This window comes from Balaenoptera physalus (assembly GCF_965194825.1).
Source record: "Balaenoptera physalus genome assembly, chromosome: 9".
Lineage (NCBI taxonomy): Eukaryota > Metazoa > Chordata > Mammalia > Artiodactyla > Balaenopteridae > Balaenoptera > Balaenoptera physalus.
The window spans coordinates 30,569,769-30,595,460 of record NC_138888.1 but is presented as its reverse complement, the minus strand read 5'-3'; the positions used below and the strand labels follow the sequence as shown (position 1 = coordinate 30,595,460).

Here is a 25,692-nt window from a genome sequence, read left to right as displayed (position 1 = left end):
ATTGGGTCCTCACTGGTTATGGCCCAATAAGTTCTTTGCCACAAAGGCCTCAGGCCACACTAAAAGAACACTCACGTTATGGCATGTAGGTTCCCTCAAAGCCAGAGAGCAAGAGACCCCACCACCCAAGACAGAAGTCATCGTCTTTAGTATTGTCGTCTGGGAAGTGACAGCCCATCATTTTTGTTGTATTGTATTCATGAAAAGCAAGTCAGTACACTTGCTGGGAGGGGACTACACAAGGGCATGAATGAGGCAGGGATCATTGGGGACCATCTTAGAGGCTGCATACCATACGAGTCATAGAGAGGGGAGTATAAAGAATGAGAGGGCGAATAAGAGGGAGATAGAGGGAGAGAGAAGAGAGGAAAATAATAGAAAATAGAAAGAGAGCTTATAGATTTTGGTATGGAATAAGTAGGCAAATTTTATTTTACTTGTGAATTAAGTGTAACATATTTTATATTTACAGAATTAGTGTTTATGATTATTTGTTTTGTTTTTAGATTTCACTTTGGATGGTGTTTTTATAGTTCAATTTGCAGATGGGTATGTATGTTTTTTTTTTTTTTTACTTCAGGACTACAGTAAATTTATTCTGTGGCTGCCAAAGTAGCCAGGAGGCTGTGTCTGCCTGGTCTTCCTAAGTCTATAGCAAATACCAGCTCTCTCTGCTTGCTGACCTCCTTTGGGCTTTCCCTGCCCAGGTGGCTGGGATACGCATACTTCACAAGGATGTTGACCCAAAACAGACTACCAGATCTTTCTCCAGCAAAGACGGGTTTATCCGGGATCTGCAGAGAACTACAATTCAGGATCTGCCACCATGGTGAGCCCCCGCACGGCAAGGGAAGGAGAATGCTTACATAGAGAGAAAAAGGAAGCTGAGAGGGCTGGAGTAAACAACAAGTACGTGGCGTTTCCTTGGCTGAGTCCTTGCCAGGAAGAAGAGAAGTGGTCTTCTTCCTGTTTGGCTCTGCTATTGTCACGGGGCACGAGAACTCCCCCTTCTGGTCTTCCAGCTCTATTTAATTGAGGTTTCTGTTGATTAATTTTTTACAAGGAGATGCAGTCATTCCATAAGAATTTATAAAGGAAGCTCTGAAAGAAAAGTTAAAACTGGAATAAGTCACCAGGAGATTAAAAAAATTACTTCTTTGATCTTATTAGAATAAAAATATTAAATAAGAATCTCCTATTGTGTTTCTAGTCTGATATAGAAAGAGCTTGCAAGTCATCTCTACCATTTTCTCAATAAGAAAAAAGCTGAACAACTGAAAAGCAGCAACTTTTTTAGGTACATCAGAGAACTGGACTCACAGGACAAATCACTGCCCCCAGAGTTAGAGAGACAGGCTTGCCCGTAGCAGAAGTCCACTGCTGGAGCCAGTCCTGGTATGGTCACTCCAACTGTCTTTGACGAATGGCCAGAGGTTCAGCGTGGGCAAGCTCGAGAGATACAAATGGGGGCTGGAGGTGGAGGAGGTTTCAGTGGTAGGGGGACCCTCACACTTTTGTGACTTTCACTCCAGAAGCCCAACCAGGTTCTCTGGGCGAATAATGAGGAAATAAAACACCTTGTGCTTCTTCTAGGAGGAGGAAAAATACACCTACTTTGAAATAAGTCCGGAGCATTCTGTCCTCTTAACCAAAGCCTGCCTTCCATGGAAACAATTTACTAGAGCCTAACCTTCCTGGGGGACGGGAAAATCCCATCTCTAACCCCCTCTAGCTTGCCTGTCTCCACTAAGGGGAAAGGAAACAGCTAAGAAACACTTGTGAAGGTCACAGCTCAGGAACACAAGCCCACTACAAGACAGAGATTTAATCACTGGGCTATAGAACCCTTCCCTTCCCCTGACATTTACTACCACATCAAGTTGGCATTTCTGGCCTACCTTGGCACATACCAGCTGGGAGAAGCCTTTAGGTGGACAATTGTGCTTCTTGCAGTAGAATGCCATCCATCAGCTTAAATTAGAACTGGTGGGACACCAATAGCCTCCGCTATGATGCCTGAGCTGAATCTCCTGACCCCTAATGTTACCTCCAAACTGGGTTTGCCTCTTGGTGGGTGTTGAGCCAAAAGATGCAATCAAGCCAAAGAGCAGAAGGAAGGATTCTTTTATTTCCAACAAGTAAGAAGAACACCGGGGATATTTCCCAATGCAGTGTCTCCCAAACCGCAAAACTGGGGAAGTTTTAAGCTAAGGGCACATTCATATTCCTGAAGGGCCCTGAGCAAAGAAGAATTCAGCACAGACTAGGGGCCAAGGTTGGTAGAGTCCAGGCTCTAGTTGACTGAAGTCAGGAGGGTTAGGAAAGGTCAGCATCATCCTTACTTAGGTTCTAGTCAGCCTGGTGGTTGAGTGCTCATCGGGGGTTTGGATCCTGCAAAACAGCTCAAGAATGTGCTTAAGGCTGATCTTTACTTTTGAAACTGAACTGGTAGTCTTTACAACTGATATATTGTCTCCGATATGGTTATCTTCTGGCCTGGTAAGAGCTGTTTTTTCTTTAATTCCTTTGTTCCCTTAAAACCATTATCTACCGAGACCTATTCTTCTGCAAAGACAAGCATTGTGGCCAGGCTTAGATTACAAAATGGCTTAGGTCTAAAATGGCTTCTCTCATGTTAAGAAAGCTAGGTCTGGTTCTTTTCCTCCGGGGACCCCCTATCCTATCTGCCTACAGGTACACAAAAGAAACAATAAATGTGGCGTTTAAGGGATTAGACTAATTCTTGTCCCAGCACTGCCACTAGTTTGCTGTGGGACACAGGATAGTTTATTTCCCTTATCAGTTATCTTCCCAGCTGATCCAGCTGATTTAAGGGAGGTCAACAAAATGCTGATCTCACAGGGTGGTTTTGAGGATGAGATGAGATGAGAATTGTGGACTTCTGGTGGACTCTGAGGAGCCATTTGAACACGTGTGTATATCTGTGCACACACACGTGTTTTATGTGCAGTATTGTGACTCATAATACGAAATATATATTTGGTCTTTATCCTCAACAGAGCTTTTAAAATCCTTGGAATTTTCTGTGATGAGAGCAATAAACATGTCTTTTGTTTTGTTAATGAAGTGACTCTTGGAAAGCACCTAAGGCTGGGAGCTGGTTGCCAGGAGAATCAACCAAGTGATTAGAAGCTTGGAACTTTCAGTTGCATCCCCCTGACCTCCAGAGAGGGGAGAGGAGCTAGGGACTGGCTTTAATCATCAACGGTCAATGGTTTAATCAGTCATACCTATGTCATGATGGGGTTCAGAGAGCTTTCTGGTTTGTGAACAGGAAGACACGTAGAGAGAGTAGCGTGCTCCAGAGGGCATGGAATCTCAGAGCCCCTTCCCCATACCTCACCCTATGCATCTCTTCCATCTGACTGTTCCTGAGTTATATCCTTTTGTCATAAACCGGTAATCAAGTAAGTAAACTGTTTGAGTTCTCTGAGCATCCTGGGAAATTCATCAAACCTAAGGAGAAGGTCCATGAAACTTCTAATCTACAGCCAGTTGGTCAGAAGGACAGGGGACAATCTGGGCTTGCAACCAGAGTCTGACATGGGGAGAGGGCAGTCTTGTGGGATCTAACGCTATCTGCAGGTAGATGGTGTCAGAATTGAATTGAACTCTTGGACACCCAGCTAGTGTCAGAAATTTGCTAGGTGGTGTTGGGAAAAAATCCACACTGCAAAATCGTAGCTGGTAATCAGAAGTAGGATCAGAGTCAGAATTCTAGTGTGTGTGATAAAAGATTAGAAATCTATCTCTTTATTGCTTCTAAATATATGCACCTAGATATTAATATTTAATGGCTACTGAGGCATGAGGATCCGGCGTTCCAACCCAGTTGGAAAATGAGGCCTCTGACTGAAGAGGAGACGAGTGTAATGTTTGAGAAGATAGCAAAATACATCTGGGAGAATCTTCAGCTGCTGGTCGACAGGCCCGACGGCACCTACTGTTTCAGGATGCACAACGACCGGGGGTACTACGTGAGTGAGAAGATTTTGAAGTTGGCCACCAATATCTCCGGTGACAAGCTGGTGTCTCTGGGGACGTGCTTTGGAAAATTCACCAAGACCCACAAGTTTCGGTTGCACATCACAGCTCTGGATTACCTAGCACCCTATGTCAAGTATAAAGTGTGGATAAAACCTGGAGCAGAGCAATCCTTCCTGTATGGGAACCATGTGCTGAAATCTGGACTTGGTCGAATTGCTGAAAATACTGCTCAGTACCAGGGAGTCGTGGTGTACTCCATGGCAGACATCCCTTTAGGTTTTGGGATGGCAGCAGAGTCTATACAAGACTGCAGGAAAGTAGACCCCATGGCGATTGTGGTATTTCATCAAGCAGACGTTGGGGAATACGTGTGGCATGAAGAGACATTGACTTAAAACGAAATCATGGCTAGGACTTGTGGCTGTGTGAAAGGGCCTAGCTTTGTTTCCTGTGTCTTTGTAACCTCCACCATCATGTTGAGTTTTGTCAACACTGTGACCTCTTCAGGGACTTCTTAGTTTAATATTCTATTATGGACAAATGCAGGCTGGATTCTTATTATGCAGAAATGGTTCAAAAACGGGGTTTCGGATCTCTGTGATTATGACTAACTAGAATACTGTGTTTTATATTTGAATCAGAGGGCTTCTTGTTTTGAGTAACAGGTTCTAAATTGTTGGAACTGAGGACAAGAATAGCGTATTATTGTTATCTGTGATAACACTGTTTTCCAAACACGTGATAAGAACGTAATGAATTCTCTTAATTATTTATTAATACTATGAAAGATAGATATTGTCATCAGAATAGTAGGTCGTGTCTGGGATTTTACAAATGAAATTTGGATAAAATAGTAAGAGCAGTTTATTCTGCCGATTTTCTATATGGTAGGTGCTGTGTAGTGTGGAAAAAAAACTTGGATTCAAACACCAGTTCTCACATCTACCAGCTGTATAACCTTAGATGAGTCATTACACTTTAATAAGCTTCATTTCCTTCTTCTGGTTCAAAAAACAGCTTAGCCGTCTTCCTAAGAATAGTTTTTAGAATTAGGAATCATGATCGTAAAGCACCTAGCACAGTGCCTGGCAAATGATAGTGTTGAATAAATGGTAAGAATTATTTTTGTAATGTTTATACTGAGTATTTCTGTTACTAAGAGTAGGATCTTATGAATATACTTTGATTATACTATCTTGGTTTTTACAAGTGGTTTTCTTGCTCTTTTTCTTGAATGGTATGATCCCAGGCTGAATGTTATTTCTATCACCTTGATTTCTAAAACAATTTCTCTTATAAATCTTTTGGGTTTTTTTTTAATTAAAAAAAAATTTTTATTGAAGTATAGTTGATGTACAATATTGTGTTAGTTTCAGGTGTACAGCAAAGTGATTCATTTATACATATATTCTTATAAATCTTAAATTACCTGAGTGGACTGGACAAAAAGCACTAATCAGAGACCCTGAAATAATAATTTAGCTCCTCCATCCTTCTCCCATGCCTTCCAAAATTACTTTTAGAATTATTAAAATATTTTTTAGTGAAAAACACATCACAGACAAAAAAAATTTTAAGTACCTGTATTGTAAAGCAATTTCTTTAGTGCATATACGGCTTAATTTAAATTCCAAAGGTGACATCTCTAAAAATAAAGCATTTTTCAATTACAAAATATATATATATATATATTTAATGGCTAGAACACTGTGTTAATTTCCTATTGACATTAATCTGATTGATAAAGTTGTTTACATTGTAAGAATGTATGTTTGCCATAAGACTTAATAAAACTTTTATTTTTTTAATATAGCCTCAAATCATTATTATGTGGCTTGAACTGTCTCTCATGAAAAAAAAAATTTTTTTTTTGCCTACCAGTGAATTATACTCTGCTGCCTCAGAAACACTAGTTGAAGCCAGAAGAGTGGCTTCACTCTCCGAAGAAAGAATTTCAATGAGGAAGACACAGCTGTGAGGGCTGAGTCTAGCAAGGTCCTCATTTATGTCATAGTAAATAAAATGAGAATTAGGGGGAGAAGGGTGAGAGACAAAAAAAGCGGTCAAAGAAATAAAAGACGTGGGATATTAAAAGATAAGGGGCAAAACGACTTTCAGAGGGGCACTGGGTTGTTTAGTCCCAGTGAGTAAGAGCTGAGAACACCCCAGTACTAGAGAAGGGCAGAGGTCAGCTTATATAAGATGGCTGGGGTGAGGGGTGGTGAGGAAGCTAGAGGCACCAGGTACTAATGCAAGCTCCAACAACTGTCTAGAAGAGAGAGGGAAGCCTAGAAAGAACCAACAGGAGGCCATTGTGGGGAAGAAGGTCACGTCCTGCACAAGTGGAGGAGTCTAGGGCATAGGTAGCATCCTAGACATCGAGTGTTGTAGCCCCTGGAGAGAGATTCCGAGTAAAATGGAAACAGAGAGACAAAGGGCATTTTCTGCTGCCCAGAATGTCTCTGGCTTCCTGGAACTGGATTGAATTAAACCGAGTAGAAATAAACACCTGGGAAAAGATTAGGAAAGCAGTTGTCATATGTTTTAAGGGAAGGGAAAGGTGTCCCCAAACTCAGAGTGATCCCCAACCTCTCCCACACATCCTAGAGAGCCCTCCTGCTCTCATGTGTGTCTCTTCCCAGAGTTAATAAGTGACAAACCAGGGAAAGGACTCAGGGCGCCAGGGTCAAGGGACCAAAGGTAACCGGGAGAAAGGTAACAGGGTAGTCTTTTCTGAGGAAGCTCCTGTCTGGCAACAAATCCGTGAGTATGAGGGGGTTTAACCAGGATTGGGTAAATTTTAGGAAAGAATAATTTCAGAAGGAAACAGCGTGTGGTCTGAAGGAGATCATTTATTCATTTATCTCTTTTTAAATTTCCATTCACAAGTATCTAATTTCCATACAAATATTCCATAAAGGTAGAATAAAGAGATAATGGAACAATTTTAATTTGTTACAAAAGTCATTCATAATTACTTTAAAAGATACCCTTGTTTTTTAACTTCCTGTATCCTAAAGACTAGGACCAAATACCCTCCGCATTTTCAACGCTTACCCTGTGCATTTACAAATGAGAGACACAATATTTGCATACGTCAGAGAAGTTACCACAAAAGGACTCTTTTAGGCTTCCCTCCCATAAATACATGTTGCACTATACATAGACATACTAACACATACTTAAGTGCACCCACGCAGAAGACGCATGCAGCTCCCAGAAATGAATATGGAAAATGTGCACACACATCCGTTGCTTTTTAAATCTTCTTAAGTTTGTTGTTTCAGAAAAGTGATGACATCTCTTCTAAACAGACACTAAAGACTCTCTCTTTTCCCTCTCTCTTTGCCAGGCTAATCCTGAAAGGATGGCGGTGAAGGGGATCATGGTAGTTGCCCAGTTCCCTGACTTAAGCGCGGAGGGTCCCTCTCAAACACTCTTCCATACAGGGCCAGAACCAAGAAAGGCAAAGGGGCTCTGCCTCGGCTCTGCAGACGTCCATCTCCTGAAACCCGATCAAAGAAAGCAAAGGATTAACTTCCATGCAGAGTTGGTTCCAGCCCAGAAGGCTTCTCTGACAACATCTCTAAAAGCAACATGAAATAGTCAAAAGCACACAAAATTTGGAGTCAGAAGACCCCTGTTTCAGCTCTACATGTCTAATAGTATCAGAGGGACTTTGGATGAATGTGTAGCAAATAAATCTATTGCCCTGGGGATTAAGTAAGATAATGTATAAAAATGAGGGTTTTTTTGTTTAATTCATGAAACACTATACAAAGTATCAATTATTACTATCATTATTATAACTACGCAGAATAATGCACCCATGAAATAAGTTATAGATGCATTATTTAATGTATTCAACTTGGACCTTCTCCACTATGCAAAAAGAGAAAACATTAGTTGCCGGCTATCATTGGCAATCAATATTTTTATTTTAATTCTTTCATAATCTCCTTGTTCCCTTGTATCTCAAAATCACATTTATGTAGAAAAATAAACCCCAAATTCTCCACCACAGCCTAAGGACAGTCTAGAACCACAACTTGTCTTCCATATCATAGTTTCTTTGTATAATTTGCTTGAATAATGTGAACGACAATGTTGCCATGTTGTCTCATTATTTCAACGATTTTCATTATGCCAGTCTACTGCATCTGTTCAAAGGAATTTATCCTCCTGAAAATCTCCTACCTCATAATGTCTTTCAGGGGCAAGCTGACTCCCACTAAGAACGATCTGTGGGAAAACATAACTCGTTCCAAATGTGCCACTGAGGGAGAATTCTTCAAACCTGGTAAAAGCTGACCCCGCAGGCTCTCCACAAGTTCTCAGGTCAGTGGTTTGACACTTCAGTAATGTGCATACCTGTGTAGGAAAAGAAAAGTGGTTGGAAATCTTGGAAATATTTTCTCAGCTAAAAATACAATTTCACAGAATAGAAGAATATTTGTTAGGTTGCCTCTTAAGTAGTTTTTTTTTCAATTGCAGCTCATAATCTATTAGTGAATCCTAAAATTAATTTAGTGAGTCAAGATTAGCCCTTTTTTCAATGAAGCAAAATGGAGAAGACTAGAATTTTCAAAATTAGAGTATGTTGGATATAATTATAGCTATTTCTAATTCTGATTTGAATTATTTTATAAAATGTTTGTTTCAATTAAGTATCTCTTTTAACTCACTCATACATCTTGACTGCGCTTGTTTATGATGTGAAATGGACTTCTTGCTCTGGACTCTAGTTGAAGACAGTTTGCAAAACACAGCTCTAAAGTTACCTGACAGAAAAAGAGAGTATATGGGGGTTGTAGCTTTTTAAACTTGAACCCAGTCTGCTGAGAACTAATCAATCTGCTTCATGTTTTTACCTTGCAGCTCTAATTCTGTTCTCACTAAGACTGAACAAATAATGTGTTCTAGGGAGAAAAGTTCAGTGACAAATGTAACACCATTCCAGTTAACTGAATCCAGCACAAACCTTAAAGAAATGCAATGATGACCTAGAAGACAAATCAGTAAAAGAGCCATTCTAACATATTCGGGTGTTTCTACCTGTAAGTAATACTGGCCTTCTACCATGTGAAGTCTGTCAAAGACACCTAGTGCATACACCTCATTGGTTCGTTTCTCAGACATCTTGTAAGTTAAGTGACAACACAGGTCTTTCTGACAAACTGTGTAATTTCCTGTGTTTCTCTTAAGCTTGGTGAAAGTGAATGCATCAAAATAAGTCATCCCTGGAAAACTCAACCGTTCAGATGAGAATGGCTTGACACCTCTGGCATAAGTACTCCAGTGAACAGCTGCAGAGTAAATGGCTTCTATTCGAGGCCGGGACTTCAATTCTGAGAGCATCAGCTGGCCACTCTCTGTTTCCATGTCATAGTAATACACCTTGACAGCCTCCGGTGAGTAGATTCCACTGCCTACGGGTGACATAAAGAAACACAAACATTGGTTTCAAATTTTGCATGGTGACAAACTAATAGAATCACTTCCGTAAGAACTGAAATATAAAGTTATGAAAGCATAACCATTTTCAAGATAAGGAGGGAGAGAGCTTTACATTGACCTAAATTCCAATTTGACTCTGAGTCTTCCGTATGGGACTGCTTACACTGAAACTATATGACTTGATAGCTTTTTTTTTTTTAACTTAAACTCCCCTTTCTTTAGCCAACTTAACAGTAAACCAGAAAATTTCTCAAACATGAAGAACAATTTTAGCTCTCCACTAACCTATCTAATTTATTTGTGTTTGAGATTCTTCACCTGGATCAGTGAACAACAAACCAGTCAAGAGGGGAGGCTGCTTTACCTTGAAAGTGGATACCATAAAGGATAAACTCTAAAAACCTGATTAAGTCTAAAGTGATTTTATCACCTCAACAGCAAGATCTATTTCAATATTACTCATGGATGTTAGCTGCAGCATTCTTTAGCTCTGGCTTTGCTTTTTTTATGTAACTTGAATTCTCTCTAACTCCGATTTCCCCTCGCGTGAAATTGAGAATATAATGTTTGCCTCCTTCTTTACTCCCAGGAGTAATGTTCCTTAAATAATGTTGGTATAGAAGCCCATGCTCTTATTAATTTTGTGACGTTGGAGTTAATTGAAGAACCTTTAAAGAAAAGCATGGCTTGAAAATGAAGGAAGGCTTCCCAAGACTGTGGCTACCTGTTGGGGCAGAACCAGGGTGAGGTACGTGTCATGTGCATGCTCGTGTTGTGGGTATTGGCAGCAAGCAGGTTGACTCCCAGGGCTCGGGCCCATGCCGAGTGGAAGGGGACCGCCGAGAGGAGGGGCAGCGTGTTGTACCAGGCCGTGGGGTAGAGAATGCTGTCAACCTGAAACTCTTCCACCACCATCACAGCTGGGTCATAAGAAAAAATGTCAAAGCAAGTGAAAATGCCAAACTTCCCAAAGGGAGAGTCAAAAGTCACAAGTTCTGAATCCTTGGGGAAATCAAATTGAATTTCAGGTGCAAAAAGATTGTACTGTTAAGCGAAACGCAAAGAAGGGGAAGATTAGTAAGAAAACTGTCAAGTAGAAGTGATCAATATCTTCAAAATCTTTTCTTGAGCGCATGTTGGTGTGCATACTTAAAACTGTTACACATAAATTAGTGTAAATTATACCCAGTATACCACTGTCTGTGAGTTTTCTCACTGTGACATTCATCAAAACACTTCATTTTCCCACAACCTATGAATCAACCAATGAGTTCATATCTACAAATGATATTTATTTATTTTTAATTAATTAATTTATTTTTGGCTGCGTTGGGTCTTCGTTGCTGCGCACGGGCTTTCTCTAGTTGTGGTGAGCGGGGGCTACTCTTCATTGTGGTGCACGGGCTTCTCATTGCGGTGGCTTCTCTTGGTGCGGAGCACGGGCTCTAGGTGCACGGGTTTCAGTAGTTGTGGCACGTGGGCTCAGTAGTTGTGGCTCGCGGGCTCTAGAGCACAGGCTCTGTAGTTGTGGCACATGGGTTTAGCTGCTCCGTGGCATGTGGGATCTTCCCGGACCAGGGATTGAACCTGTGTCCCCTACATTGGCAGGCGGATTCTTAACCACTGTGGCACCAGGGAAGCCCCGACAAATGATATTTAAAAGGTGAATATTTGTCTTAAAATCACTTGAAATTTTGAACCTCACAAATTTCTGATGGTTTTCCACTCTATTCTTTAAATACCAACAGCACTGTCCGTGTGAAGTCTAACACGGTAATAAAATAAACGGTAATAAAATAAACGGTAATAAAATAAACTTTGTCATGTCTCCCCATGGTACTGCTTGGTTTATATAATTGGAACTTAATTTAGACAATGTAATAGCTAAACCTTGTTAATTAGTAAGCCATTAGAATTTTTTTTCCAGCCTGATTATTGATCCCAAACTCCAACTACCCTGGGCTCAGGAGAACAGCCTTATGTTCTGCTCACGTTTTCATTTGGCCTGATGTGTGCATATGTGCTCAGGCAACACCCCACCCCCACCCGACCAGTGAGCATCCCAAGCTCCTCGGCCCTCGGCTCAGGGGGTAGCCCATCCTTCATCCCCAGGTGACCGACTCGAGGGCGGCATGTGGCTGATTTGGAGTCAAGGAAGGCTAAGGTTTTTGCAGGGTTTCTAGGAAAGACAAATGCAGTCTTCCTCCGGATTTTGTTGCTATTAGGATACGTGCTTTGTGATGAGCAGCCGTGTGGCTTCTGAAAGGACAGTCATCCTGGGAAAAAGTTGTTACAAAGGAATAAGAGAGCTAGAGGGATGGCTGACATCTTCTGGGCCTCTGAGGGACAGACTGCATCGGAAACTAGACCTACCCTTTCTATGATTTATATTTTCTCAGGTACCTAAGCAAGGAAATTGTGTTGTTTTTTTTAAGCCAATTTCAGTTGGGGGGTTTTTCTATCATTGCAATCAAAAAAGTCCTAATGAAATGAATGACTACAGCTTAATACCAAATGTCAACAAATTGGGTCAAAAACCTAACTCTAGTACTAAATCTTGTGATGAAACTGAGCATTTCTCCTTTCTCAGCGAATACTAAAATCCTCGTGCAGCTATTAGCACATCTGCTTTAATGGTCTGCTAGATTCTATTTTATGACTAATTCAAATTCAGAACCCTTATACGAAATCAAAGTAAGTTAAATCCGTTTTTCAACTAAGTGTAATAATTCAGAAACGCATTCACAACAGTTCCCTCACCGGCATTCACAGACAAGTATACCTAGCTATCACAAACAAAAGAAGTAAATCGAGCTTAGCTAAGACACAAGTAATTCTCACCTTGTGGTAGTGGGCCACCAGCCTACCCTCAGAATCAAACACCACATCAGTGTTGTATTGGTAACGACCATCAGGGGGACACTGAGGGTCACTGGCATTGCATGGCTTCTTGTCCCCAATATTTGCCACAATGTAGATAGAATTGTCCTTGGCCAGACAGCTGAGCCTTTCTTGCACTGGGCTGCGGCCAAACCTAATTCAATAGATATTGCCTTAAACTCACTGTGTGTTAGTGATTTTGGAACTTCCAAAGTGATACTTTATTTGCCCGTTACCTATAACACACAACAGCTCTAGGTTAAGAATCAACAGTAAAGATTTAAAAACTCACATGTAATACAATCTTCTTTATGAAAACTAACCTATTTTTTAATTGGCAGATTCAAGATGGCAGTGCAAGACTGAAGCACAGAGCAAATTGAGGGGGAAGAGGAGAAAGAAGAGAAGCAACATATTTTCTTATGACGTTCTCCCAGGAACACAAATGAAGGGCTTGAAATTTAACACTTTTCTAATGGGGAGGACCTTTTCCATAATCCAAGCCACAGTCCTACTAGAAGGCAGTATAGAGTTGGTCCCAGGCAGATCATCTTCTACAGAGAACAAATGCAGCATTAGGTACCAGAAATATTTTTAAAAAGGAAAGAAAAGAAAAGGAAAAAAGGATTTCACTATGCAGTCTCAGTGTCCCCATTTGTCAGTGCAACACAATAGCTTCCCTTCTATCTTAGAGGGCCCTTGTGTGAAACCCTGGGATAAATACAGACTATGAAATTGTTTTTCAGAGTAATGCCCAAACCACCCACCTTGGGGATATTTACCCTAGAAATAAGAGGGGATTGAGGTGAGGAAATAGGTGGGATTATAGCTGGCTTCAAATAATTGAAAGTCTCTAATTTGAAGAAGATGAGTCACGTATCTTAATATACGATAGGTGCAGTATGAACCCCAAAGGAAGTTATAGATAGATGATTTCAGTGGAAAATAAGATTAAAATTTCTAGCAACCAGAACACACTAAGAAGTGGATTCACTAGTCACTGGAAATTTCAAGTATAAGATGGTGCTTCCAGGCACTCAAGAGTCCATTCCGTTAGCATGGCTCAGTGGAAATGGCTGTGTTTGAATTCCAGCCAGGCTAATTACCAATTGTGAAACCTTAAGCTCCCTTCTTTTCTTCACATTTAAAATGGAATAGGGACTTCCCTGGTGGCGCAGTGGTTAAGAATCCGCCTGCCAATGCAGGGCACATGGGTTCGAGCCCTGGTCCGGGAAGATCCCACATGCCGCAGAACAACTAAGCCCGTGCTCCACAACTACTGAGACTGTGCTCTAGAGCCCGCGAGTCACAACTACTGAGCCTGCACTCTACAGCCTGCATGCCACAACTACTGAGCCCGTGTGCTACAACTACTGAAGCCCATGTGCCTAGAGCCCATGCTCCGCAATAAGAGAAGCCACTGCAGTGAGAAGCCCGTGCACTGCAACAAAGAGTAGCCCCCACTTGCTGCAACTAGAGAAAGGCCACACGCAGCAACGAAGACCCAACACAGCCAAAAATAAATAAATAAATAAATAAAAAGAAACAAACAAAAAAAAATCATAAAATAAAATGGGAATAGTTATACCTGCTACATAAATTGAATGAGATAATGTGCATAGTGTACCAGGTACAGATTCTGGAACCAAGCAGGTGCTCAATAAATAAATAATGGCCATTATGGATTTTGTAACTACAAGAAGACAGCCCAGAACACTGATGACTTGATTGCTTGTAGAGACCATTCAGACTCTCCGTGGTTTCTCAGTCCCTTTGCAATTGATGTTGAACTAATCTTTGAATAGAAAGAAGAGATTGTGACCATTTCTTTCATTTTGCCTTCTGGAAAAGCAGGGTAATATTGTCAACATTCATATTCATTAAGGCCTTAATAAAACTATTATATATTTTATTTTGGTTTTCTTTTTTTTTTTTTTTTTTGGCTAAATAATTAGGGTACTTTAATGTTTCCTATTAGTTCCTCATGGGGCAAGCCCAGGAAGAATGACATGTGTCAGTATTCTAAATGATAGTACTTAAATACACAAGGATGACTGTGGAATTTTATTACCCCTTTTAGGGATAAATGACACTAGGAAAGAAACGGTGGCTCTCTTTACCAATATTAGCATTATATTAAATACTGGATTTTTCTTTTCTACAACACAGAGTTAAAAGCTTGCCATTTGAGTAAGTTTCTGCAAGCCTCAGTAATATTAAAGTTTCATCAGTCACCTACCTTCCCTACTTACAATAATTCATCAGAGACTAATTATCAGGCTTCAGGACATCTTTCCCCTAAGAAAGTCAGTTTTATCAGCCAAGGCAAATAGAGTGTATTTCAGTATAAGCCTCTCGAATTACTGCAAATAATGAGTCCTTCCTGCTCTGGGAAAAGCCCCATAATCAAGTAGAAACTGAGTCATAATTACGTGATTACTATAAACACAGACTGTGCAACATTCAGAGAAAAATTTTCCAAAGGTGAAAATCCCGGGGTGAGACCTGACTCACGTAATAGAGCTCTTATGTTGCAACATTGGACTTGACTTTCCAACTGATTTCAAGTGGTCAAAATTATTTAAGAAGTTTCTTTTTTCGTGTGCTAGATAATAGTTCTGAACAGAGGCATGTAAATTTAAAATTAGCAAATTAAATTACTTTTTAATGCATTGATTTTGCCAGTTAAAGGGATTACATATGAACTATTTTAAAAAGTAAATACACGTAAAATAATTTATTTTCAAAAATCTTTCTTATATTTTATACAGATTTTCTTTAAGAAACTTATGCCTAAACTACAGCTATAAACAATTATTAAATTTCTTGAAGGACAAGAAAGCAAAAGTTCAGATCCCGCTCCTTCTGTTAAAAAAAAGTAATAGTGAGAGCTAACACTGAAGAGGGCACCATAGTATATAGATTCTATGTATTACTTCACTTTGCTCTCATTTTGGGGGTGTTTTTTTTTTTTTTTTTTTTTTTGGCCGCGCTGCTCGACTTGCAGAATCTTAGTTCCCCAACCAGGGATTGAACCCAGGCCCTTAGCAGTGAAAGCATGGAGTCCGAACCACTGGACAAGCAAGGAATTCCCTATACTGTGTGTCTACTCTGTAAAGTGAAGTGGGAAAGGAAATTTTATTATCCCTGGTTTACAGATAAAGAAACCGAGATGTCAATAGTTTGTCTGGCCCACGTCACTCAGTCAGGAGGTGGAAGAATGTGGTCTCAGAAAAAGCACCTCCTTTTTCAAGTCCTAGGCAATTTCCGCTCACAGTACTGATTACATTGCATGCCGATATCAAAGCCCTTTGGGAACATAAACCCATTCATCTTTTTACCATTCCTGCAGAGGAGGCAGGTGTTCATGGGTGGACCTGCTTACTTACATTTGAGAACGTAAGTCCTAGATATCACGACTTTCTCACTTTGTTGAAACCCAATTAAGCACATCTGTTATAAAAACTGTGTGTACACATACTATTCATGAAAGAAAACTACAATAAATAACCAACCAAACATCATCCTCTCAAGTCATTTACCAAACAGGAGACAAGCCAGATGGTACACATTATGAAGAATTAGAGAAGTCTAAATCCAGTGCCACAGACTGATTGTTTGTCAGCAGGAATACTAGTCAAGCTTACTGAACTTGCTGTTACAATATCACTACATTTGTTTAAAATCAAAGGGCAGCTGCTTCCTCTTGCTACCCTTTGGTTTTAGACAAATGTTGTGGAAGGGAGACGCAAGAGGGAGGCATACGGGGATCTGTGTATGCATATAGCTGATTCACTTTGTTATACAGCAGCAACTAACACATCACTGTAAATCAATTATACTCCAATAAAGATGTTAAAAAAAAATCAAAGGGTAATGATATTATCTCTGGGGGTCTCTACATGGAATCCAGTTCACTTCAGGATCTGGGATATCCTGCAGATAGGGATAAATGGTCTCCCTTGTGAAGACTCAGCCATAAATTCCATCTTCTGGGGTCACAATGGTATGTGCACCCTGCTCAAAACAAGTAGGAGCAAAAAAGTTTCTCCCAAATTCTAAACACTCACATTCTTATCAAGTTCCAAATTTCCTTTCCAATATCCCAGCCAGTGTAGAAAGGGCAATACCTGCCTGGCTGCCAGTTTAACTGCTTTCTCTAAGACATCTATATTCCTGCTCCTCAGGAGCAAAGCTTCTTCTTTTGGCACAGGAGTTTCTGTTCTGTTTGGTAACATAACAGCATGCTCATACACTGCAGCGATAAAAGTGTCCAGTGCACCAACACTCAGGACAAAGAAGGCTAAAACGGCACCACATTTTGGAAAATATGATATAATCATAGCTGAAACTTAGTGTGCTTTGATAAACTCAGGTTCTTGTACTTTGTATCACTGGAAAAACTTTTATTTTAAAGACCTTCCTGTCCGCTACCACCTATCTTCACTTGCTCATGAATAGATTACGCAGCACGGGGTTGAGAAAGAATATTGTGAAAGAAGTACATAATCAGATTGACTCAAGTGTCCGATGCTGTTGCTGGCATTGTTCAGAGGTCGACCCAACTCTAAAAGTGGAGTTAATGAGCCAACCAGATTAGTCCACCCCATTCCAAAACACACTGGCTGTTAAACTCTTTTCTTTTAATAAAATATATTTTCCTGGTAGTTCAATATTTCCATTAATAGGACCAATATGGGATCACTGTAGTAAGAGCTGTCGTAGCAACAATTTGTGAAAATTTACATATTTCGCTGTAAGAGACAGAACAGAGTGTTAGGCAAGCCCTGGTTTTAACAGAGCTCACAAAATGGCTCACAAAGTATACATGCTAATGACTGAACTCAATGTTCATGACCAGTGACCATTAGTGTTCGCATTTATAAGAGGCTATCAGCAGAAAACACGGGAAAGACCGCCTAATAATCTGAGATATTAGAACGTTACCTGAACACTGTGCAAAACATAGATAGATGATAACGTGATCAATGATGGCAAGTGCCCACCAGGTTAAAACTCCAGACCTCTCGGGAACCCAGCTAATGCTGTGGAGTTTATGTGCAGAAAACCAGGGAGCTAGGCTTTGGGGTCATACAATTTCTTCATCTTTATAGAATATGCTCATTTTTCAAGTGAACCCCTTTTCCCTAAATACTTATACTAGCACATCGCTCAAAATCTAATTTTGAAGAGGTTGTTTCCTTATGCCTCGTCTGATGTAGGGAAACTGGTAGGTTTGGGATATTTGTGCCTTTTTTTTCTTTAGTTGCTTCAGTTCTATAATTTTAAGCCCTTTAATTCTAATAACTTTTTTTCATTATCTGAATATGCCTTTATTCTCCCAGACTCCCTGGTGAGTTTCCATGTGTCCTTATGAAATAATATCCATCAGACACAAATTCATTTCAGAAAAAAATATTCAAGGACAAGACGAGACCTGTGTAAGACAGATAAATTGCTTTATAATGAGAAGGAACTTATTTTCATATGTCAAGTTGAAATTCTACCTGTTGCTTCAGTCGACCTGACTTTCTGAATAGAAGCAAAAAGAAACAAAGGAATTTCCCTTCACTCTCCCTAATATCAGGAAGTGTACCAACTTTTTATTATGTTGAAATCAATAGAAACTTACATTAAATATTTCGTTACCAAGTGTCGTTAGTAATGCCTTTGCCTCATTTGTACATAAGGAATAGGGATTGTGGATGCAAATTATTTAAACGAGGTTTGAACGTAAACATTCAAGTACCTAATTTGAATGACACTTCAAAGTTATTGTGGGATTAGGAAGTTTAGAGTCTAAAGTTTTGTATTAAAATAAATATAATTCTGCCTTTAAATATGTAAGGTACAAATTTTAAAGGGGAGAAGGGCCGGTAGAATAAAATCTCTAAGTTTGTTGGCTCTCCCCAGGTCGTTAGTTCCAATATCCATTATAAAACTTGCTTTCTATTTTTATCATCAGAGTCCTGACTCTGTGGCCAAGAGTTACTCTTACAAGCCCTCCATCAGCCCTTCTGATCTCACTCCTCCCAACTTAATCTTCAATCAATACTGCAAACTACTGAGTTCCCTTAACCCTTGCTCTCATTAAGTGAAATGCTTCCCATGTGTATATCAAATCAAGGCAGACAATCAGAGCCTTCTCCCACTCAGTCCCATTTTATCTTTCCTGTTCTTAGCTAAGACCACCCTTCTTATTATATTTTAATACACTTACTACCGCTCTGATCCTGGGTTGATTCCTCGCTAAATCCTGACCTTCCAACTCAGGTTTCTCACCTCTCACCTCTGTTGCTGTTCACTTCTCTGAACCCTGAATGCACTTATGGTCAGTAGCCACATTATTAATTAGTTTTCGTTCTGTATTCTACCGTCTTGCCCCCATAGCAGATCCTTTTCTACTTCATACCTTTAACTACCCTCTATGAACTGAAAACTACTGTCTCTATCTTTAGCTCAAACTTCTCTCCTGAACTCCAGGATTGTTTATCCAACTAAATAGACTTCCACAAGCTCCTACAAAGCATCAGTCCACTTGCCGGCATCCATGCCTATCAAGTCCACCTCCCCTCCTCTCACTATCAATGACTGCTCATGCCCCTCTCTACGTCCTTTCCCTATCCTTGTTCACCGGATCCCAAAGACATTGCTTTAGAAATTCTCTCTCTTCCTCCTTCTCATCAATTTTTCTTTGTCTATTGGGTTAATTCCATCAGCATACAAATATCTTGTTGTATTTCTTACCTTAAATAAAAACAAAACAAAACCCTCTCTTGATCTGACAACCCCTTCCAGTTCCCGTCTCATTTCTCTGTTCTATTGTACAACAGAACTCTTCTACATGGTTGTGTATACTCTCTGTCTTAATTCCTTCCTTCCCATCAGGATTTTGTCCCCATGACTTCACCACCTTGTCCAGGTCACCACTGATCTCTGCGTTACTAAGCTAGTTGACATGCTGGCAGCATTTGACACAGCTGCCACTACCTCATTTTTGAAGCACTTTCTTTGCCCACAATTTCCTGCTTTTCCTCATTCTTTCTTCTTGGTTTTTGTACTTATTTACTTCAGAGTTTTTTTGTGGCCTTTTTTCTTCCTGCTTCCTTCTCATCATCCCTAACCTCTCAACGATGTTTGCTTTGGAGCCTAATTCTTAGAAATCTTCTGTTCCTATCTACACTCACTGCTTAGGTGATTTCATCCATTTTGTGGCTTTAAATACCATTTATATGTTAGTGATTCAAAGATCTCTATCTCTATCTCAGACCTCTCCTTGAACTCCAGACTTTTGTGTCCTAAAACTTTTGTCTGCTCAGAATCTCCAGTTGGATATATAAAGGCGTATCAAATCAACATAAACAAAACTGAGCTTTTGACCTTCCATTTCCGACACTCCTGAAGTCAGTCTTTCAGATCTCAGTTAATGGCTTCTGTAAACTACCAGTTGTTGAGGCCAAAGCCCTTGGAGTTATCCTTCCTTCTATCTTTGTCTCTCACTCTATACACTTTCAATCAGGAGGTCTTTCACTACTGCAACTCTGGTCCAAGCCCACCATCATCTCTGTCCTGGGTTATTCCAATACCCTGCTACCTGTTTCTGGTACCACTTCTACTTTTGCACAACAGCAGTTAGAGTGATCCTATTAAAATGTAAAACTAATTGTGTCAATCTGCTCAAAAACTTCCAAAGGCCTCCTACTTCACTTTTCAGAGTAAAAAGCCAAGTTCTTGCAATGCCTGCAAGATCCAGCCTTCTATTACTTCTTACATCAACTCCTAGTGATTTCCTCCATGTTCATTTGGCTCCAGTTGTATTGGCCTTGGCCACCTTGATGTTCCTCAATGTGCTATTGTGCCACCACTACCCTGAGGGAACTATTAAAATTGTCTCTTATATGGCTACCCTACATTTAGAATTTTCCCTTCTTATCTATCCTCCAAACTACTAGCAAAGTAATTTTTTATGGAAATTTAGTGGATTTACAAAGTTGTGTTAATTTCTGCTGTACAGCAAAGTGATTCAGTTATACATATATATACAATCTTTTTTTGTATTCTATTTCATTATGGTTTATCATAGGATACTGAACATAGTTCTCTGTGCTATACAGTAGGACCTTGTTGTTTATTCATTCTGTATATAAAAGTGCAAAGTAATTTTTAAAACTATTTACTTCATCATGATACTTGACTCTAAAATCCCTCAATGGGTCTTTTAGCTTCAGGATAAAGTCCAGACTTCATTTGTGCTTCAATGATCTGGCCCTTGCCTATCTTTCTGGCCTCAAATTTTTTCATTGTCTCTCCTTACCCTTCCTCCTTTTACCCTCCCCCAGCCTCAATATATTGTTCTCTACTTGCAGCATGCCATTCTTCCATGTCTTTGTATGCATGACTGTCTCTACCTAGGATGTTCTGATTGACTTACCCAACTGGTCTCTGACAACTCTCTTGTCTTCCAAGGCAAAATTGACCCATTATAATATTCTGTGATGTTCATTACATGTATTAAATGAGATACTTGGAAATGCAGAACACAGTGTGAGGCATATTCTACTCGCTCAATATTTGATTATTATGTTAATGAGTGACAATGGTGATGGTGATGCTCTGTCTCCTAGACTGAGATTCTTAGAAAAGAAACTTTTGTTTTATTCGTCATCACCATCCAGCACAAGACCTTCCTGACCAGTTGTAGGAATCCAAAATAAGTTGTTGGACTTCTTAAGATGCACAGGGAGATATGTACAAGAATGCTCAGAGAAGCTTTATTTATAATAGGAAATAATATTAATAATAAGTATAATAGGTAAAAAACCCCAAAGTAAAAAACCTAAGCATCCATTGAGCTGGACTAAACCACAGAAACAAATACAGGGACAAAGGCTGTTGAAACTGGTGATTCAGAGTCAGCTGATGTTACCTTTTGATTCAGTTTGTCACTGAGAATTCACATAAGTTCCACAAAGTATATATTTGAGATCAACGATATAAGTGTCCACAAAACCTGTTCTCCCAGAGGTGCACCCAAAGTTTATGGTTTCAGCAGCCCTCCTGTAGTGAAGAACATAGCAGCTCAGAGGAAGCCAGAGGATGGGCCTGCTGCTTTTTTACTGATGTCTGTGTGAGAGGCCATGACAACATGCCTGGGACCACCACTGCATCACAGCTGACTGCTTCCACATTTTGTCCTTTACTATATTATCAAGCTTACCCAAGATTTCAGAGCAGCGGGTTTGGCCATGCCCACCATATTCGTCAGTAGGAGAGAAGACAAATGAATATTGTCTTATCCATTGTATCAGACGATATGCAACCAGGAAAACAGAATCCACACCAGTTATTTTAAGAGAATTTAACATAGGGATTTGGTTAAACAGGTATTTGATGAATGAAGGACAAAAGAGGAACACTGAGGTAACACACACAGGATAACTGAGGAAAGCAGCTACCACTCCTTATATTCGTGAGAAAAGGGAAGAGGAGAATGTCAGGAGCTAGAAGCTTTCCAGGGAACCCCGTGGAGCTGAGGCTCAGACCCCTAGGGAGAGGGTTCTCTCCAGCTGGTGCTGATAAGCCAGCACCTCAGAGGGGGACCTCCACAGAGCTGGGACTCATCCCTTGAGGAGACACTGGTTGGTGCTGGTATTTTTGAAGGAGAGTAATGACACTGATTCTGAAAGTATGGAAAAAACTGAAAGCTAGAACCAAGTGCTACTGGAACAAACTACTGCTGTCAGGTACAGTACTGCTGATGGGACGACACTGACAGGTGAGCAAACGGAAGTCCCTCCACTCCTCGTCCAATCTTCTGTTTCCCTCTAGCGTCCTCTATTGGCAGAACCTAACAGGGAGCCAGGTGACAAAGGAGAAATATGTTTGCCTAGTCCCAGCCTCATCATCACAAAGAAGAATACAGAAAGGTGGGTTTGGAGCTGAGAGACAATAGCTGAATAACTGGCACACTAAGGCAACTGTACAGCGTACACTGTGAAAATGCATGAGGTAGATTGATGCTCGTTTGCGTAGATAAAACTCAAAGTTTCTTATGTAAAAATAAGAAATATGCAGCATGATATGTATAATTTGATGCCACATATACAAAATTTTTAAAAATGCAAAATAGTACTAAGGTATTTATGTACATATGTAATAAACTACCAAGAAGTCATGGGAATGATCTAAAATAACCTTAGGATAATGACTTCCTCTAATAAAAGCAAACAGGGAAAGGAGAAGAATGCAATTGGGAGGAAATACAAAAGGAGTCCATTCTATTCATAACATCTTATTCCATAAACGGGGCAGAGGGTACATATTCTTTCACTTAATTTCTTGTACTATCACTTTACCATCTTTTCTAGTATATTTGGATTCCTTTCAAATTAGTGAGATGTTTAATTGATGAATAGGTTCCTAGCCATGAGGCATGAGTTAGGACTTAATAGTAAGGCACATATCTGCCCTCCAACTACATACTTCCTACTTCTATTTTCATGTAGTCAAGAGCATGTTTATACTAGATGTCTCCCAGCAGGAGTAAATTATAAGCAATTGCTTTTCCGTCATGTCCAAATAACAATGCTCTCACAATTCACTGATATGTTCTATGAATTGCTAAGATACTTAAATCTAAATTCATATATGGTCATATTGGAAGCGTGATCTGGTCAGTGAAGGATTTATATCTTGTACAGTAGAATCTACAGAACTATCATGTCCCAAATACAAACAGACACCCATTCTGGGCACCCATTCTCTCTGTTCTTAGTAATTTTTTTTAGTTCATTCAGCAGCTTTGTTTCAGGCACTGTGCCATACATTAGAAATACATCATGGTGAGTAAGCATGATTTCTGTCCCTGAGAAGTTCATTTCAGTGGTAAATATATCAAATGTGATGCTTTTTATAACATGAAGTGTTACTAGTACTTACCAATGCCATGAGGGTTGTAAGAATTTATAATGGATGTAAAGTCTTGTAGGAATAATTTATTTTAGGCCTCACATTCTTTGCTTTAAAATCTACCATTTCTTATATTTTTAATTAAGTCTTAGATTTCTTTAGCTCTGGCTTTTCAATTCTAGCACATGGAACCTTACCTGTAATCTTGAAGTTGCTATGGTGGACCTCCTAATTACAGATAAGAGAAGGGCAGGCTAAATGCAGGTGGGTGGGGAATGAAAGTCAAACAGAAAAGCCACCTGAAGTGTAATTTATGTAAGGTCTGATGCCCAAAACATTAAATTCCTGTCCTATCACTGGTAACCACATGAGTGTCCTTGTAAAGTTGTCTATGAAAACCCCCATTTTAGCCTTCTGGAATTCAAATATTTTATACGTCTGTTATACCCGCTCTTCATTTATAAAGCCCTTCTGGCTCATTAGTCATCCTGGGTAACTGCATTTAAATTTGCACTTCTCATTCTAGAAGATATATAAACTGCCATTTTTCTTTATCATAAAAAATGAGTATTGACCTTTTTTGCCTCTTTTCTCTTTGTTCATAAAAAAAAAAATCAGACTCTCTTAGGAAACTCATCTTCAAACAGTATAATGAAAAACTCAATACCAGCAATCTCCTAAAATGTTTTCATACTTCATTATTTATTTTATTAAAAAGATTGAAATTATAGTGTAAAGTGAACTTAGCATAAGAATTCCTCAGTCTCCAGCTAATGGACTGAATTTTGAGAGTTCAACAGGAACAAGTGAAGGTTAGCGTATCTTTCTAGAAATTAACATCTGGGATAAAAAACAATGAAAAGTGCATAAGAGGAGCAGGGAAACAAGGGCTCACAACTCTTATAACTGATCAAAGCTATCATCAGGGTTGTTCGATCCATATTTACATGAGGTGTCACAAGATATTTGAGGACAGGTAAATTAATATCATGCAGTTCATCCCTATTATTTTTCTCCTTCGACTTATCATCAAGTGGCCTGGAAATTCTCTAGGAGATTGTTAAAATATCTTCTTTCCTCCTCCAAGTACTACTTCATGTCTCCAGGTCCAGTAACTCAAGAAATCCTCTTGCCAGTTGTTACTGTTTTTATTCAATACATCCAAATATCTTTTCAAGAATGCCTTTGTTAGAGGTATCTGTGTGTGGCTAAGTGTTTGAGTGTGTGTGTGTGTGTCATGACCATATTTACTTAAGCAGGCATCAGCCCTAAGATTTTTTTAGAACATTATCATCTATGAGATACCTAAGAGAGATGGTCAGAATGGAGTTAAAGAATGTGAATGGAATTTAAGAGAGGTCAAAACAGAGAAAAAAATGCCACTGGAAATCACTTATGTAGATGAATATGCTAACACCATGAGGATGGGTCAAAATGCAAAGAAGGAATAAAAAAGTAGAAAGTAGAGGTAGTGATCCTTGCAGAGTAGGCTGTGAATATATCACAGAAATTACTGGACTAGATTATATGACAGGGGCAGTGTCACAGAATGAATGGTAAAAAGATCAAAGAGAATGCATAGACCATGTCCCAGTACCTAGTGCCTGGAACATAGTATGAAATCAACAAGTGCTATCTGAATGAAAGAACAAAAGACAGAGAGTGAGCGCTGACAGAAACCTGAAGCTGAAGGAGCAGCTTTGCAGTACAGGTGCCCGCAACTGGGAAGCTGTGACAGCGCATTTTAGGAAGAAGCCTGGTGAAATCCAGGATAGGTGGAAACCAGCACCTTGTTTATTACCTCCAGAACCACAGGAGATTCAAGAACTAACATGAAATTTTAAGGTGAGACAGAAAGACGCTTATCAAAGAAACTGGACTCTGACATCAGATTCGTTAGAAACTAAAGAGCTACTCCCTCAAGCGTAGTTCCCTAAATCAATGCCAAATGAAACTACTTGAGTTGTTTGATAAAACACAGTGGGTGTGTGAAAACCACTGACAAGATATGGGTTAAAACATTGTGATGCAATTTTGCAGTTAAGTACTCTTTATTTTCCTTGCGACTGGTGCTCTTTGTTTTTCATTTTTGTTTTTATTTTTAATGAGTTGAAGTACAGCTGACAGCTCTAAGTGTGAATGAAGGGAAGAACTGTCCCTTAGAATCTGTGAGGATATCCTTGCTTGTATCTTTCTCAAACCAGTGGGTTTAGTTTCAGCGGTCGACTGGAAGTGAAATATCGTTGCCCAAGAGTCACAGAACACATAGCAAACCCATTGCATAATGTCTAACATCCTCAAGCGAAACCTGGCAAATCTGAAATGTTCTATATTTTATGAAGAGATAAAAGAACACACAATTTTGACGATTATGCGATTTTGGACTATTTACATACATGTACATTCACCACCACTAAAAAAGCAGGTACTCAATGTTGA

At 39.7% G+C, this 25,692-nt stretch overlaps 1 protein-coding gene and 1 pseudogene across 3 annotated transcripts; one reads left to right on the top strand and one right to left on the bottom strand.

Moving 5' to 3' along the window:
* Positions 1 to 743: 743 nt before the first annotated feature.
* On the top strand, positions 744 to 7,266 carry LOC309666879 (60S ribosome subunit biogenesis protein NIP7 homolog pseudogene; annotated as a pseudogene). 2 transcript variants are annotated; one of them, XR_014268481.1, is made up of 3 exons: positions 744 to 829; positions 1,594 to 3,428; positions 3,802 to 7,266. The product of XR_014268481.1 is annotated as a 60S ribosome subunit biogenesis protein NIP7 homolog pseudogene (transcript). The 2 variants fall into 2 exon arrangements; XR_014268482.1 differs by lacking the exon at positions 1,594 to 3,428 and having other exon boundaries at positions 763 to 829.
* On the bottom strand, positions 7,264 to 20,704 carry LOC309666917 (vascular non-inflammatory molecule 3-like). Its single transcript, XM_082475055.1, is given in 8 exon segments — positions 7,264 to 7,513; positions 8,199 to 8,379; positions 9,064 to 9,437; positions 10,218 to 10,509; positions 12,307 to 12,499; positions 16,232 to 16,317; positions 16,321 to 16,362; positions 16,476 to 20,704. Coding segments are annotated over 8 exon segments (1,503 nt in total). The 5' UTR covers positions 16,689 to 20,704; the 3' UTR covers positions 7,264 to 7,391.
* Between the last annotated feature and the right edge of the window lie 4,988 nt (positions 20,705 to 25,692).